At 43.8% G+C, this 18577-nt stretch overlaps 1 protein-coding gene across 1 annotated transcript in view; it reads left to right on the top strand.

The window, feature by feature from the left end:
- Positions 1-18129, top strand: part of tspan15 (tetraspanin 15) — a 296584-nt gene extending 278455 nt beyond the window's left edge. Inside the window, exon 8 of the mRNA XM_028795964.2 lies at positions 16942-18129. Coding sequence (XP_028651797.1) covers positions 16942-17106 — 165 coding nt within the window. The 3' untranslated portion in view covers positions 17107-18129. The remainder of the gene's footprint in view (positions 1-16941) is intronic.
- Positions 18130-18577: the final 448 nt, after the last annotated feature.

The raw sequence follows: 18577 nt of genomic DNA, 5'->3' as shown, positions 1-18577 counted from the left end.
CATGTATGAACAGTCCAGCTAGAAATTCTCAACTGAATTCAGATCTGGACTCGGACTTGGACACTCATAGACATTCACATTGTTGCTTTGAAGCCATTATTGCATAGCTTTAGCTTCATGCTTGTTGGTGTTGCCTTGATAGAAAACTAATCTTCTCCCAAAGTGCAGATTTCTTGCAGACTTGGTCAGGTTTTCCTCCAGGATTTCCCCATATTTTGCTGCATTTACTTTACCCTCACAAGCCTTCCAGAACCTGCTGCAAAGAAGCATCCCCAAAGCCTGATGCTGCCTCACAGTGGGGATGGTGGTGTGGGATGGTCTTGATAATGTGCATTTAATCTCAAAGCCAAAGAAGCTCAATTTTGCTCTTATCAAATCATAGAAACTTCTTCCAGCTGACTTCAGATTCTTCAGTTTGCTTCCTGGCATTTTGACATTAACCAGTTTTTTTCTGTTCATCAATTTTAAAAAGCCAAATTAAATCCACTGAGATTTAATGTTGTATAACAACAAAAAGTGAACAATTCCAAGGGGGTGACTACTTTTTTTGTAGGCACTGTGTGTCAGGGCATGTCCAGAAATAGAAGCACACATTACGTTCTTTGTCTTCATTTCCATATTTTCATGTCAAATCCAAATTGCTCGAGCTTACGGCATGAAGTGCAGTTTTGTCTTCTTCACACTTTACACATTCATGGAGGACCCTCTTCACACCAGAAGTGGCCATCCAGTTTGTACGAAAACCCGCATATGGAACCGGTGACCTTAAATGACTCCACACCCATTTGGAGGCTTGTCATTGGATGAAACTGTCATGGTCGGTGATAACAAGTGATGTGCCATACATATACATACCATCAGGTGACTGGTAGCATTTCCTATAATATGTCATGCAACTGGCCTTCCAGAGTGACATGGGTTTATGGCGGGTATCGAGTATGGTGTGTCCCATGTGCCTTATCTTCATTAAGTAGTCATGTAAGACAGCGTCCCTTTGTAATAAGAACACCAGGCAGGCTTCTCTCAAATGGTTGTGAACTGCATTACACAGTCTGCTCTATACACCAACGCACAGTCAAAGGAGTGCCTCATGTGTGATGGTGCCCCACCTTGACACCCGCTGTTCTGATGGGGTGTCATTTGAGAATGTTGACCGGATTCCACCACAACATCTAATTGTGAACCTGAAGACAACTGCTGAAAATGAGTAGCTATAGTAGGTAGTATTGTCATGTGTACAGAGTGTAATGGAATGACACATCTTCTATCTGGCGCCATGATGACCAAAACTTCATTTTATTTAATAAAACCATAAATCAGCTGGAGGCTGACAGGCAATGTATATTCTTGAACAGTCATCAAAGTCTCAGTAATTAGTTCAGGCATGCCTCGAGCTTGCAGTTTATTTATATGTGAAACCTATACTGCATTTTGTTCCTGGGATGGACTGTCAAGGGTTTCTTTCTTGCTTTGTACCTTTACTAGCTAGCATAGGCATCAACATCCCCCCTGTGATCAAGTGGGATGGAAATTGAAATGAAAATATATTTTGTTACTTCTAATACTCATGCTAGTCCACACTTCTTCGCCTGACACTAGTTGGTGATGGAAAGCAGTCTTTGGTGTCGAGGTTCCAAGCAGTTACCCCAAAGCTGCATCAACATCTCGGTAGACTTCCTAAAGCATTGATGTAGAGAAGGCGCTATGTATGGTATGATGGCCTCTAAGGTTCTTCCCAAAGGACATGAGAGGCTTCAATCACTCGCTGCCACCAACCTCATTTTACGTGTTGTGTCATGTTTGGCTAACACTACACCCACAATTCCAACCTATAAGACATGTGAATGATGATCCTCATAGTTAAGGCATTCTTGGTGGGCTGTAGAGCCATAAAATCATTCCCGACATAACTAAAGTTGCCCATTCATTGGATCTGATGACCTTATGGACATTGAGAGCTTGATGGACCTGTAAAGCTATTATTTCTTATAACTTTGTTGGTGTACATTGGTCTGCTGCTTCTAGACTGTCACCAGGTGGTATTAATAGTGAAGACTAAGCATAAAATGTTGTACCTCATAGGTTAACGCTTTGGCCACTCAAACATTGGCACTTGCATCCTCCCATTGAGGCAACCTCAGCATTATGTGAATGTAATAAAGGACAACCATGTCACTCTCTGCCGTTCAGAGCTGTTGTGTGGCGTCACTGTCTCGCCACTTTTAGGTCTGATGACAAAGCATGAGAACGGGAAAGCTGGTGCTTATCAATACAGGCTGTTAGCACAAGCAAATACAAAAGTAATTTCTTGGTCCTTTTGTAATTTGGTTTACTTTTCCAAACAAAAGAAAACAATGATAAGCACCCAAAAAGAGGCCACTGCATACACATAGCTAATCATGGATTTGAACAGGCGGACGACTGGAGTGGTACAGTTTATTTGCAGAAGCCAAAGCAAACAATGAAAAAGTAATTGGTGCTCGTTTATGAGCAATCGGAACTCATTACTCCGAGAAATGATTGCTTACTCAACAGTTAATGAGACTTGCAGCAGTGGGGGAACGTAAAAAAATCACTTGGCTGGCTTCCCATTAGGTTCAAGACCTTCAGGAATTCATGCTGCTCTGCCGGGTGGCGTTAGGTGTGACAGAGCTGCCAGCGTTTAACTTTTTGGGTGTACTGGAACAGTGGTAATATGAGTTGGTTATGTGTGGAACAGGTTTGCAATAGAAGGAGATAAAGTATAAGGACATGCAAAATGGTTGAAGGTGCAGGGAGTACTGCCACTGGTCCCAACTCCTGTCATCATCTACAGGTCATTCTGTATATCGGCATATGTATTGACCTGTCCAGTCCACCACTGACACCAAGTGCGATTCTTAGTGTGTCGCTTAACCCGACCACGCTCGCACTGTAGACATGTGGAGAAGATGTACTGAGCCTGCAGAGTACTCTGGGAGGGAGTTCTCTGGAGAAAGACACTTTCTTGGTTTCTAGTTCAGCCCTCACCATGAAATGACACTGTGGTTGAGAGTAGAAGTCTTAACCTACCACTAATCACACTTGTAGCAGGCGTAGTGCTTCTAAAATTCACACCGCTGCAAGGACAGTGATTTATTTATTTTTACAGTGGGGAAACCAGGAATGTACCCTGCCTTGGCCCAACTCACAACACTGAGACACGAAAACAAAAGGGCTTAACCGATAATCAAACAGAATGTATTAAACTAAAAATAGAAAGTAAAATAATAACTAAACATTCAATAGAAACACAATCCCTCCCCAGCAAACCAATCGGTGAGCTCAAAATGTGTCATTATGACAACAACAAGCATGATAAACACCTAACAATAAACACCAATGGCAAAGTCTATAACTTGCTCCAAATACAGAGGCAACAGATGATGGGGAATGAAGGAGGAAAAATAACATTCCAGGGAAAAGCTTGTTGTAAGTAATGTATAAATGGCCCTACCAGTTTTCCTAATGTGGCGAAGGGGGTGAGATTTGGTAGCGCTCCCTCCGATGAAGCACAATGATAAATCCATCTCAGACAGGCATAAGACAGTTCATATTGGCACTATGATCCAGGAGTCCCCTTGCATTGGTGGATGCAGCTCCACGAACAGGTTGTCTGACTAGCTGGCTTCCTTTTCAAAAAACTACTGATCTTGTCCCCAGTAGCTCCTACACTCTGAGACATTTCAATTGGGCCACAGCAGGGTCCACCGGCAGTTGAAGTTCTTAAGTCATGTAGTGCTGCTACACATTGTAGAAATAGGAATAAACTGTTGTATTTTTAAAGTATAACAAACCAAACGGAACACACAAGACTAGTTACTCTTTCTTAGCTGCAAAGAACCTCACACAGACTTCCCACATTACATGACCCTCTCCAGTTTGCCTATTGCACAAACCATTCCACTGAAGATGCTGACTACTCTTCATCATGTCCCTGTCCATGTGGACAAAAGAGACGCTTATGCTTTTCATTGACTTCAGTTTAGCTTTCCACACCCTCATCCCTCAGAAGCTCATAGGCAAGTTGGGTCTTCTAGACTACAACACTTCCCTATGCAACTGGATCCTGGACTTCCTGATGAGAGACCCCAGACGGTCCGTGTCAGAAACACCATCTCCAGTACCATCACACTAAGCATTTGCACCCATCCCCCAAGACTCTATACTCCCCAACTTCTGCTCACTCTGCTGAGTCATACCACAGTGGTGAGTCTCATCAGCTTTGGAAATGAGTCAGCTTACAGAATGGGGATATAATGATTGGTGGACTGGTGCAACTGCAACAATCTGTCTCTTAATGTGGACAAGATGAAAGGGATGATTGTTGACTTTAGGAAAACCCATACCATCCATACCTCACTGCACATCGAGGTCTCTGTGGTAGAATTGGTCAAGAGCACCAAACGTGTTCACCTGGCAGCTGACCGTATCTGGTCAATTAACATCACCTCCATTGCTAAGAAAGTGCAGCAGTAATTGCACTTCCTTTTGTGACTGAAACATCAATACTACCTCCCACTATTCTCACTACATTTACAGGGGCCACCATCGAGAGCATTTTCACCAGCTGCAACCCTGTCTGGTTTAGAAACTGCAGTGTCTGACCATAAAGTCCTACAATGAATAATGCACACTGCAGAAGAAATCATCGGGTCCATTCTGCCCTCCATTGAAGACATCTTTGTAAAGCATCATATCCACAAAGCTTTCAGTTTTATGAAGGACCACTTCCACCCCTCACACGGTCTCTTTGCCCCATTTTCATCTGGCACAAGGTATTGTAACATCTGACCAGTTTTCCCAGGTTCTGCAACAGCTTCTACCCCTTGGCTCTCTGCTCTCTGTGTGGTCCCCCTGCCTTCAGATCTGCCCCTGGCAGTGAATTTATTTGCAGTACATTTGTCACACTTGTTACTACTGTTGTTTTTTTAATTATTAGTTTTGTGGTTATACTTTATTTATTGCTATTTCAATTTATTACTATCCACTTTTACTCGTTATTTAAGTATTTATCAGTTTATAATATAGAATAGTTCTTTACCTGTCTCGCACTTGTCCTATGTCTATGGATATCTTGCACCACGGCACTGTAAAATTTTATTTTGTGCCACTGTATGCTGCAATACAGTGTATGGATGGTGCGACAACAAAGCCACTTGACTTGACAAAGCCATGATAAATGAAACAGATATTCACAGAACAAGAGAGTGTTCAAACACTTCTTAAATACAGTAAGGGAGTCAGCAGTGTGGATGGAGGTGTGCAGCTAGTTCCACCAGCTAAGAGCTACTCACAAAGAGAGTCTGGATTGGTGTTTGATGCCATACAGAGGTGGTATCGCCAGATGCTGATCACTAGCAGACCTAAGTGATAGGTGAGAAGTTAAATAGGACCACATGAATGTGTCTATATTTATGGGTGCTTGACCCACTGAGCACCCAGTAACAGATATCAAAGGTTTAAACTTAATGCTTGCTTCTCCTGGGATATGAGAAGAAGAGTGACATGTGCCCATCTTACTGTTGTTTTAAATCATCTGCAGTGGCTTGGTAGCACATGAAGGTGCCCATACTGGTAAGGAGTTACAATAGCCAAGACTTGACCGGACTAATGTCTGAACCAGATGTTGGGCTGCATCCTTCATCATGTGTGGACTGATCTTGCAGATGTTATACAGAGTGAATCTGCATGAATGAGAGCCCATTGCAGTGTGGTCAGTGAAGGACAGCTGGTCATGAATCATCGCCCCAAGGTTGCCTCCTGACTTTGGTGGGTGTTAGCAGTAATGAACTGAGATGAAGTGTTGAATAGAAGGACTGGCTGGCATTACAAGGAGCTGTCTTTACCAGGTTAAGCTGAATATGGTGTGTCTGCATCCAGGTTAAGATACAGTGGATTCAGAAAGTATTCAAAACCCTTCACTGTCCACGGGGACCCATCATAAGACACTTGATCATCCTTACATGACCCTTACCCATTGAATGCTACAGTGTGTCACCACTCTATATGACCCAAAAAGGGGCCAAGACCCCTAGTTTAACAATCTGTGCCCTAATACTACACCAGTGCTGTCTTTCCTTTTAGTCCTATTGGTCTTTATGTATGTTCCTTAATTTTGTGGTTCACCGAAATGTTCTGTGGATGCTCATGGTCAGAGTGCATGGAGATTGTTTGATTGATGTGTAGTAAGACTTGAAGTTTAAACTAGGGAAATGTCGTTTACTTCTTCAAAAAAAAAAAAAAAAAGAGAATATATAGTTGAGTAAGTCCTACAAAAGTTACAAAATGCTAGTTATGTGGAATATGAAGACCTCAAGTCAGACTCTGATCACAGTGCTGGCTCTGTTGAGAACGAGGTGTTAGCTGAAGAACTCCATGCCACACTTGATTTGTGAGTACTACTAGTATAACTTTGAAGTGTCGCAGTGTACAGTTTTACAGTTCAAGCGTCATGGGTTCAATTACCGTACCCAGACGTCGTTTGCTACATGTTCTCCCTTTGTTAACTTTCTGAGCAGTGCTCTTCCTGTTTCAGCTTCTTCATTACACTGTACCCACCATAGCCAAAGTGTGCCACTCTGTTCTATGAGACTTATCCCATAGTACTGTACATGATTTTACTGAAAAATGAGGCCATGAATTGACACAACTGAAAATATACAAACTGTGCAAACCAGCTGACAGGGAGAACCTGTCAGGGAAATGGGAAAGGGACAAATGGAGACCGCTCAGTCAGGCTATTTAAAAGTGCTGATGTGCTCCCTGTTTCGTGATGACCAGTGACTGTGAATGAATATCATGGTTGGCAAATGCATGTTCTTATTTTGGAACCTGAGAAAATCATAAAGCTCTGGCAACTGCACTAAACATGAGAGTTCACCTAGGGGCGGATGGAAGACACCACTCATTCCCGTACCTAGGAAACATGCCTTCCGTACTCTTGAAGTGGCCATAACCGACTGCAGGCACCCCACGACTGCATCACACTTTCGTCAGTAGATAACCTTAGAAAATGTTATTATTGTCAGTGTCCAGCTGATATTAAAAGGAGCTAAGTGTATTCTTTCTTTAATGTTGTTTCTTTCTTAAGCTTAGAATCACTCCATACCACTAGGGAATAATATAGTATTTTATTATTTATAATCTATGCCAAGTGGCCACTTTATTAGGTACACCTTGCTAGTACCTGGTTGGATCCCCTTTTGCCTTCAGAACTGCCGTAATTCTTCATGGTATAGATTCAACAAGATGCTGGAAACATTCCTCGACGATTTTGGTCCATATTGACATGATAGCATCACACACTTGAGATCTGATGACTGTGGAGGCCATTTCAGTACAGCGATCTCATGGTTTTGTTCAAGAAACCAGTTTGAGATGATATGAGCTTTGTAACATGGCGCATTATCCGGCTAGAAGTAGCCATCAGAAGATGGGTACACTGAGGTCATAAAGGGATAGACATGGTCAGCAACAATACTCTGGTGGCATTTAAACAATGCTCAAGTGGTACTAAATGTCCCAAAGTGTGCCATAAAAATATCCCCCATACCATTACACCACCACCACCAGCCTGAACCGTTGGTACAAGGCAGGATGGATCCCTGCTTTCATGTTGTTGACACCAAATTCTGACTCCACCATTTGAATGTCGCAGCAGAAATCGAGACTCATCAGACCAGGCAATGTTTTTCCAATCTTCTGTTGTCCAAGTTTGGTGACCCTGTTTGAATTGTAGTCTCAGTTGCCTGTTCTTAGCTGACAGGAGTGGCACTCAGTGTGGTCTCCTGCTGCTGTAGCACATCTGCTTCAAGGTTCAACGAGTTGTGTGTTCAGAGATGCTCTTCTGCATACCTCAGGTGTAACGAGTGCTTATTTGAGTTACTGTTGCCTTTCTATCTGCTCAGACCAGTCTGGCCATTCTCCACTGGCATCAACAAGGCTTTTTCGCCCAGACAACTGCCATTCACTGGATAGTTTCCCTTTTTCAGACCATTTTCTGTAAACCCTAGAGATGGTTGTGCGTGAAAATCCTATCAGTTTAGCAGTTTCTGAAATCCTTCAACCAGCCTGTCTGACACCAACAACCATGTCATGTTCAAAGTCACTTCAATTGCCTTTCTTCCCTATTCTGATGCTCAGTTTGACCTCCAACAGGACGTCCTGACAATCTCTACACGCTGAAATGCATTGAGTTGCTGCCATGTGATTGGACAATTAGATATTTGCATTAACAAGCAAACAAGTTGAACAAGTGTACCTAATAAAGTGTACAGTACATCCGGAAAGTATTCACAGCGCATCACTTTCTCCACATTTTGTTATGTTACAGCCTTATTCCAAAATGGATTAAATTCATTTTTTTTCCTCAGAATTCTACATACCACACCCCATAATAACAACATGAAAAAAGTTTACTTGAGATTTTTGCAAATTTATTAAAAATAAAAAATTAGAGAAAGCACATGTACATAAGTATTCACAGCCTTTCCCATGAAGCTCAAAATTGAGCTCAGGTGCATCCTGTTTCCCCTGATCATCCTTGAGATGTTTCTGCAGCTTAATTGGAGTCCACCTGTGGTAAATTCAGTTGATTGGACATGATTTGGAAAGGCACACACCTGTCTATATAAGGTCCCACAGTTGACAGTTCATGTCAGAGCACAAACCAAGCATGAAGTCAAAGGAATTGTCTGTAGACCTCCGAGACAGGATTGTCTCGAGGCACAAATCTGGGGAAGGTTACAGAAACATTTCTGCTGCTTTGAAGGTCCCAATGAGCACAGTGGCCTCCATCATCCGTAAGTGGAAGATGTTCGAAACCACCAGGACTCTTTCTAGAGCTGGCCGGCCATCTAAACTGAGCGATTGGGGGAGAAGGGCCTTAGTCAGGGAGGTGATCAAGAACCCGATGGTCACTCTATCAGAACTCCAGAGGTCCTCTGTGGAGAGAGGAGAACCTTCCAGAAGGACAACCATCTCTGCAGCAATCCACCAATCAGGCCTGTATGGTAGAGTGGCCAGACGGAAGCCACTCCTTAGTAAAAGGCACATGGCAGCCCGCCTGGAGTTTGCCAAAAGGCACCTGAAGGACTCTCAGACCATGAGAAAGAAAACTCTCTGGTCTGATGGGACAAAGATTGAACTCTTTGGTGTGAATGCCAGGTGTCACGTTTGGATGAAACCAGGCACCGTTCATCACCAGGCCAATACCATCCCTACAGTGAAGCATGGTGGTGGCAGCATCATGCTGTGGGGATGTTTTTCAGCGGCAGGGACTGGGAGACTAGTCAGGATAAATGGAAAGATGACTGCAGCAATGTACAGAGACAGCCTGGATGAAAACCTGCTCCAGAGCGCTCTTGACCTCAGACTGGGGTGACAGTTCATCTTTCAGCAGGACAACGACCCTAAGCACACTGCCAAGATATCAAAGGAGTGGCTTCAGGACAACTCTGTGAATGTCCTTGAGTGGCCCAGCCAGAGCCCAGACTTGAATCCGATTGAACATCTCTGAAGAGATCTTAAAATGGCTGTGCACCGACGCTTCACATCCAACCTGATGGAGCTTGAGAAGTGCTGCTAAGAGGAATGGGCGAAACTGGCAAAGGATAGGTGTGCCAAGCTTGTGGCATCATATTCAACAAGACTTGAGGCTGTAATTGCTGCCAAAGGTGCATCGACAAAGTATTGAGCAAAGGCTGTGAAAACTTATGTACACGTGATTTCTCAGTTTTTTCATTTTTAATAAATTTGCAAAAACCTCAAGTAAACTTTTTTCACGTTGTCATTATGGGGTGTTGTGTGTAGAATTCTGAGGAAAAAAATGAATTTAATCCATTTTGGAATAAGGCTGTAACATAACAAAAGGTGGAAAAAGTGATGCGCTGTGAATACTTTCCGGATCCACTGTATATATTACCACTTTTAGTTTAGTAAAAGCTTCAATCTTAAACATATTCCCAGAGAGCGTCTGCCCCCTGCTTGATGCACCCGCTCAGACTTTCATGTGAGGACCCCCACCTCACCCCCAGTGATCGAATGTCACTGAATCACTTTGCGCAAACTTTCATGAGTAGCTGCCCTTCAGACGAAATGTATCTGTACGGTGCCATGCAATGCCACTGCTCACAGTTTCTCGTAGGGACCCCCTCCCCCACACTTTGATTGAATGGCACTGTTCCACTCCACTCTTTCTGAGTGTGCCAGTTTTTGACTTTCATGCCACAAGTGTGCTCCTTAGGTTGATTGACCCCTTTGTGACTGGTTTAGGTGTACGTGTGTGCCCTCTCCTGGGCTATTTCCTTCTTTTTATTCAGCTACAAGTTAAGGTAAATGCTACGATGAAAGTCATTCTTTGATGTACTCCACTCTCGTAACAGAGTTTAGAAAACCTTTCCTAATGGGGTGATAAGGATCTAAACCTGCCACATCAGTGTCTTTCCAGGCTCCATTCTTAAAATGTGTCAAGTGCAGACGGCTGCGGTATAAAGCACTGACATGCCCTGAGTTTACTTGCCAACCTTCAGGATGTTAAGTGTGCTGGCCATCGCCTTCCATTAAGGCAATAGTTGGCACAATTTGTGGAGTGTGTAACAAAAACAGTTGATCCTCTTGGCAGTAGAAAAGTTTACACTAACATCCATTTTATTAATTAAAGATGAGGACTAAGACTCACAGGTATTCAGATTTTAGGGATTTGTCACTGGGAAGAAGTCACTCACTTCATGAGGCTGGCCCTGAATTTGAACCTGGGGCATCCGAGTCCACAAGCAGCAGCATGTTATGCCACTCCTGTAAAGGAGAGCTTGTGTAGTATAGTGACAGAGTAGGCCACCACAGCTGCCATCATCTTATGGAAGACTGGCTCAGGAGTAAGAGGTACCCTCACAAATAGAAACCCTTTGGGTTGAGGAGGCTGTCCTTCAGCTCCACTGAATGGAATGCTGCTTAGTGACTTGGAGATCCCGGATTCATGGTCAGCCTCTTAGCATGAGGATGTGAGTCAGAGAGGTGCAGGGCTCTGAGTGATTTCTTGCAGGTGGTACAGTTCTACAGTCCTTTAACTAGACTTCTGAATTAGGCACCCATCCCACCCCATACTGTGTTTGCCCACCTTTCCATCATCACATGCTATACTAAAATATGCTGCTATAACCCCAATACTAAAAAAACCTGGTGCTGATCCTACTAATTTCAATAATTTTCGCCCCATTTCTAACTTGCCCTTTACCTCCAAAATTCTTGAAAAAATAGTAGCTATCCAACTTCACACCCACTTATCTCATAATAATCTATATGAAAAGTTCCAGTCTGGTTTTTGTCCTCTTCATAGTACAGAAACTGCACTTGCTAAAGTTACCAATGACCTCCTTATGGCTGCTGACTCTGGTCTAATCACTATTCTCATCCTCCTTGATCTGAGTGCAGCCTTTGATACTATTTGTCATGCCACTCTCCTTAATAAATTATCTTTGATTGGCATTACTCACACTCCACTTGATTGGTTTAGATCCTACCTCTCAGGCTGCACTCAGTTCATACAACTTAAAACCTTCACATCCCAACCCACCGCTGTTACTTTTGGTGTGCCCCAGGGCTCTGTCCAGGGGCCTCTTCTTTTTATTATTTACCTTCTTCCCCTTGGCAATATTTTTTGCAAATATAACATTAATTTTCACTGTTATGCTGATGACACCCAGCTCTACCTTGCTAGTAACCCACCTCCTCTTTTCCACCACCCTCGCTTATTGACTGCATTTCTGAAATTAAATCCTAGTTTTCTTTGAATTTTCTTAAATTAAGCAGTGACAAAACTGAGGTTCTCCTCATTGGTTCAAAATCATCATTATCCAAAACCAATAATCTTTCTCTTATTATTGATAACTCTGTTGTTTCCCCATCATCTCAGGTCAAGAGTCTGGGTGTCCTCCTCGACAGTACTTATATCTTTCCAATGTCACATTAATAACATCACCCGGTCTGCTTACTTCCACCTACGTAATATTAATCGCATTCGCCCCTCCCTCACTCCTCATACCACTGCCATTCTTATTCATAGTCTTGTCACTTCTCAGCTGGACTACTGCAATTCACTCCTCTTTGGTCTCTAAATAAATCTAATAAATTTCTTCATAAGCTTCAGTTAGTCCAGAATTCTGCAGCACGTATCATCACTATTCACCATTTTACTCTGGTCTTGCAGCAGCTTCTTTGGCTCCCGATCAAGTTTCGTACTGATTTTAAGATTCTGCTATTAACATTTAAGGCCATCCATAACCTCGCCCCTCCATATCTGTCTGACCTTCTTCATGTTGCCATTCCATCTCGTAACCTTAGATCCTCTTCCTCCACCCATCTGACCATCCCTCCCACCCGTCTAACCACCATGGGGATAGCAGAGCTTTCAGCTGTTCTGCTCCCAAGCTCTGGAATTCATTACCTGCAGAGTTCCGAAACATCAAATCATATTCATTTTTCAAATGCAAACTTAAAACGCATCTGTTTAAAATGGCTTTTTCTTTTTCCTTCTGATTATAGTGGTTTTGTTTGGTTTTAATTTTTAGATTTTCTGATGTTTTAAGTTGTTTATAATTGTGTCTTTTATTTATTTATTTATTTATTTATTTGTTTATTTATTGTTTGTTCGGTGTCCTTGAGTTCTCTGAAAGGTGCCTTGTATAAATAAAATGTGTTGTTATTATTATTATTATTATTAAAACAGCTAGTGAACTGGCATATTCACATACACTTCCACAGTAACATTTGGACACCCTGGCCCACCTTGGACTCCCACACCCCCTAATTCCCAGTGTGATTTTAAGGAGTGGTGCGTCACAGAATGAATTAAAATGTCGGGAGTAAAAAAAAAAAAAAAAAACATTTAGTGTGCCGCTGTGCTTGCTGGGGTTTGTTTCTTCCTTGAGAATGTAACATCTCACCAGTCTGAAACATCTTCATAAGCATTCACACTAATGTTCTGCTGAGTGGTACGCTTGATTAGAATCGATATCACAACTGATCCTTATCACGAGCGTTTACATTCACATTCCATCAGCGTTTGATCCACTCCACATTGCGTGCATTTGTCCCAGAGAAGCACTATGACATGGCCAAGGGCTCATGGAAACGTAGTGTGGCAGGTGGAATGTCCAGCCATCCCTGAGCAACTGTGTGACACGTACAGAGATGCCCTTTCTCCCCTCTCAATGTCAACTTCTAGCCAGACTGGACTTCAAACCTGACCACTGCAGTTGCTGACCTCATAACCAGAGGATATGATTAGAAATTGAGGGAATGTGTCAAAAAAGATGCAGAAGGTCAGCAAGCCTTGAGCACATACTGTCAACATGTCAGTCATGTTCAGGTGGAGCCATGACCTGATCTTGGCTGAAGTGGCAGTGGGCCTGAAGAAGAAGAGGACAGAGAGTCAAAATAGCATCAAAGCCAAAGAACTCTACCTCATCAAGTTTTTGATGCCAGGAGAAAACTCTCTAGTAGGTCATCAACTGACACACTGAGTCCTGGCATCATCTGCTGCCTGGGAGTGGAGAATGGAGCTCAACAAGTAACTGAAGTTCACAGAGGAGATTATCAATCCGCTTAGTGCTCAGGACAGACATACCTGTACTGTAGCTCTGTGGTCTTGGGCAACAAAACAAAAGTAGTGCACTTTGAGGTGACTGGACCTTGTGAGGAGAGGATGGAGGAAGCCCATGAAAGAAAGCGTTGAAAGTACCAAGCACTCCTCTTTGAAAGCCAACACAGATGGCTGGGCATGAATCCTTCCAGTGGAAATAGGCTGCAGAGGATTTCCAGGCCATTCGCTATGGAGAACCTTTTCCATTTTGGGGATTTGAGGGTCAACATGAAAGAAAAACCCCAAAAAAATAAAATCTGCCTCAAGGTGGCTGTGGCTGAAGTGAAATAAACGCCAGAGTTGAGTGGATGTGAGGCTTGAGGGGGCTGCCCCAAGATGCTTGGATTCTCTGTAGAGGATCTCGGAGGTGTTGTGTGCTTAACTCGATGAAACACCTGGGAATGAGAGTTGCCTACCTGAGGGCTCACACTATGAAGCTCTGCCAAGAAGTAAACCGGTGAAGGTGCGATTACTTGCTATTCATGTCATGCAAAGGTGCAAGCAACTTCCCTGCTGATTAGACAACAACAACAATATTTATTTCTATAGCACATTTTCATACAAATGGTGTTGCTCAAAGTGCCTTACATGATGAAGAAAAAGGACAAAATATAAAAAAATAAAATTAGGTAATACTAATTAACAAAGAATAGTAAGGTTCGATGGCCAGGGAGGAGACAGAAAAAAAAAATCTGCAGGGGTTCCAGGCCACGAGACCACCCAGCCCCCTCTAGGCATTTAGCTAACAAATGATCACAATCAGTCCTCATGGTATTCAGGCTTCACATGGAAGAACTTGATGATGATGGTCATGTGGACCTCTGGCCTTCAATCCATCAATGTAGGGACATCACGGTGCTTTGATCAGGTGGTGGTGGTGCAGATCGCCACTACAGAAAAATGGAAAAAGAACAGCAGAGAAAGTAGGGGAGAGGGTAAAGATGAACCCATTGTATTCTAGTATTTGTGTGTGTGATGACTACACAGCACAGTTTCACAGTAAAAAGCATCATGAACTTGCTGCCTGGTGGAGCTGGTGCTGTGTGAAGGCTTTATAGGCATAGCAGGACTTGCACTGACGCCATTGGGCGTCAGCCAATGACAGCCAATGAGTGTTCAGCTGGAAGTACAATTCATATAATGGAAGTACAGGGTAACCTCTGGTCATGAATGTTTCAGAACACGTACAAATCGGGTTACGATCAAAACGTTTGCCAAAATTTTGCATCTGTTCACAACCACACGCTCTGGTGGCAAACAAAAACACCGGCTGCCAGTTTCCATACTGTCGTTCATATGCGCCAATGATTTCCCATTCTCTGTTTCCCATTTTCTTTTGTTTGCGTATACTGGACCTAACAAAGCAGCTGATGTGGCAAAAGGAGTTACAATGTTAACCAAGCAGAGGCCTCAAGTGCTGGAAGAGGTGGAAAAACTGTTGCTAGTGTAGTTTAACGAGAAGCAACTTGCAGGGGATAGCGTAAGTGAGGTGATCATATGTGTGAAAGCCAGGAAGATTCATGGTGATTTGCTGAAAAAAAATCCTTCTTCGAGTGGCGAAGGTGAGGAATTTAAAGCCAGTAGAGGAGGATTTGAAATGTTTCGCAAGAGAAGTGTGCTTAAAACTCATAAAAAAAAAAAAAAAAAAAAAAAAATGGTTTACAGCGAGCGATTCGTAAGGGTCTAGCACCAACTCTTACAATGTTAGTTTTCTCTGTTGCACAAGGTTTTCTCAGTGTTATTCAATGTTTTTACATTTAGTTTACTATTACACTGTGCATTCTATGGTATAATTAACTATTTTTGTGCTTAAAAAAATACATATTTACATACAGTTCATGCAGTCTGGAACGGATTAATTGTATTTACATACAATCTTATGGGGAAATTACGTTCGGGTCGCGTCCACAGTTTTGGAACAAATTGCGGTCGTGACCAGAGGTACCACTGTACAAGGAATAAGGAATGCAGGTGTTTTGGACCTCGCAAACAGGAGAGAGGCTCATCTGCCTGCTGTCACATGTTTTACCAACTGCAACAGAATGGGAAAAAAGAAACAAATAAAGGGCTGAACTTGCCGTACCTGTAAAGCATTCAAACCGCATCAGCTGTGTCCAGCAGCACATTATTGGCTGTCAGAAAAATGGGACTAGCACAGGATGCTTTGGAAATGTGGGACTGTCCTGGAAAGTCATCATACTGTTATATAATTTGTCACTCCCTGTGATTACTAGTCACACAGTCTTGACGTCCTCGGGTGACTAGAACAGCAACTGAAGCTGTCAAGTTTCATATCCCCTCCAACTCGAAGTCACATTACATGGCATCGTCTTTGGTAGGTCAATTAATTTATTAGTTGACCGTGTTTAACCATCACAGTGCCAACTGTCACAACAGGGGCTCCAAGTGGGCCAAATAACTGGTCATTGTGGTCATATAGCACCTTTCTGGTGAACACTACTATGTGCACTGTGCCAGGTTCCTGTAGTGAGCCAGGGGCAGGCTGGGGGTCCCAATCCTTCACCTGGATGTAGTACTGAACCAAACCAGTTGTAGAGCTGCTCACTGCTAGCCATTGTTTTGTTTCGCTTTCTGCTCAGTTAGTGCCCGGGTCTGGTACAGTAAGGCAGCATTGCCACCTCATTGGACTTGTGCTTCTCCAGACAAGTGTCCCTACCGTTTGGATCTCAAAAGACCTGTAGCTCAAACTCACACTGTCTGGACTGCTGCCAGTCAGTCAATCAGTCACTGCCCAACCCGCTATATCCTAACACAGGGTCATGGGGGTCTGCTGGAGCCAATCCCAGCCAACATAGGGCGCAAGGCAGGGAACAAATCCCAGGCAGGGCGCCAACCCACTGCAGGGCACACACACACACCCACCCGGGACAATTTAGGATTGCCAATGCACCTGACCTGCATGTCTTTGGACTGTGGGAGCAAACCCACGCAGACACGGGGAGTACATGCAAACTCCACGCAGGGAGGACCCGAGAAGCAAACCCAGGTCTCCTTACTGTGAGGCAGCAGTGCTACCACTGCGCCACCGTGCTGCCCCTCTGGACAGTTGGCATCTACTGAATGCTGTAGTGTGCATTTGCTTTTGCTGATGGCCACCCCCTAAAGACCTAACAGCAGCACACTTGCACAGTTATGAGTGAGGCTGACTTGCCCTCCATCTGCACTTTGCATCCACAGCTTCTCCACACTTGGATCAGAACCCATCCAGGCCTTCTCCCCAGACTCCCCCTAACCTCCATTCTCAATTTTGTGTCTTTCAGCTGTTTGGCATCATCATCACCTGGCTTTACATAACCCGAGTGGAGGATACTATTAATGAGTATGGCACCATGAGGGATGGACTGCTGGAGGGAGCACCGCCGGGAAGTGGCGGCCACCCACATCGCAAAGGAGGGTGGTGTATGTGTCTGCCGCACGAAGACTAAGGTGACAAGATCTGACCATTCAGCTGGCCTTCCAACGCTGTCACCTGCTACCCTCTGTAACCCCCCCACGAGATTGAGGAGAGGGGTAATGCCCACATACCTTGTCTGTCCTTCATGTTTCCCAGAATGCTAGTGTGAGCGTTAATTTTACTGCAGACCACCTTTATGTCCCCTACGTACTGCTACCATTTGTTAGAACTGCAGAGGCAGCAACCCACATTACCAATTCCATGCCCACACAAGGTTGGCACTGCGTTTGAACCGGCACTGTGTTCAACTATGCAGACTGGGAAAAGACTTCTCAAAGTTTCCAGGGATGAACTCTCAAAGAATTTCACCACATACTAGAAAGAGAATCATGTTTATTTTTTTTTTAAACAGTTTACATTCGGAGGGGGGCTGCTAATGTTTTCTTGAAAGGCGCTATGTTTTAATAAGCCAAAGGGAAGGGCAGCTTTTTAAAGATGTGAGTTAATTGGATTGGAGGGTTTTGTGTTTTTATTTTGGATTTTTACTCATAAACAGTTACAAACATGGCTGCCTGCTGTGAGTTCCTTTCTCCACCCCACCGATGTCTGCTGCTTCTGCCTTTGTTGTTGGTCTGGAAGATGTGTCACTTTCACGGTGGTCTTTGTGTCCACTTCTGCTTATCTAGCTTTTATGTATATAGTGTCTTTCACGGTTACATTTACCATACAATACTTCATAGATATTGTATGAGACAATACACCCATTCTGTGTTTTATAGGGCATCTTTCGTGATAAATCGGGCTAAGACTCAACATGGTCCTAAAACTGGAGCGACTGGTTCAGTAGATGAAGGAAGAAAACCACAAGACCCCCGAGCAGGCCAAGGAAGGTCTGGGTTTCCATGGTAACATTCTTGCACTCTCATGTTGGGTGGAGGTAGCCATGGAAATTGTGTCCATCACCTGGAATACCAAGTGGCTACTGGAACGTCTTAAGTGACCTGGCACCTTGATTGTGGAGGTGATGTGGCATAGTGGAGCACCAAAAGGGCACGTTTACAGCAGCAGGCTGACCATGGCCTTGTCTCTAAGGAGACCCTCCTGCTGTACATGATGTGTTGGTCACTCCAGTCTTGTCAGTTGTAGTTAACGTCCCCATGCCAAAGCACCCTGTGTTCCTCAGCTTGTACAAAAGGTGCTGATCTGCTCCGTCACCCACCCAGGTTTTCATGCCGCACTATTCAAAGAGTGGCATGCTGTATTACTCATTTAATGCCCACCTCATTCTCTTCTGCAGAGCTTTTGGTGCCAGCCTCCTTCCACAACTCCTGTGCTGCCAGCTTTCTGCTGAGGCTCATTCTTACTCCTCCAAGCTTGTGATGCTTGCCCTCCACCAACCATGCCCAACAGATGCCAGCCTCACTTGACTGCCCCTCCATTTAGAGCCTGCTGCTGGTGTTGGGCTTACTGCACCTTCGTGAGTACCCATTTGATGGTGCCAG

The sequence above is a fragment of the Erpetoichthys calabaricus genome, chromosome 2 (assembly GCF_900747795.2).
Source record: "Erpetoichthys calabaricus chromosome 2, fErpCal1.3, whole genome shotgun sequence".
In the NCBI taxonomy this organism is placed as follows: Eukaryota; Metazoa; Chordata; class Cladistia; order Polypteriformes; family Polypteridae; genus Erpetoichthys; species Erpetoichthys calabaricus.
This window is presented reverse-complemented; position numbering and strand designations above follow the sequence as displayed.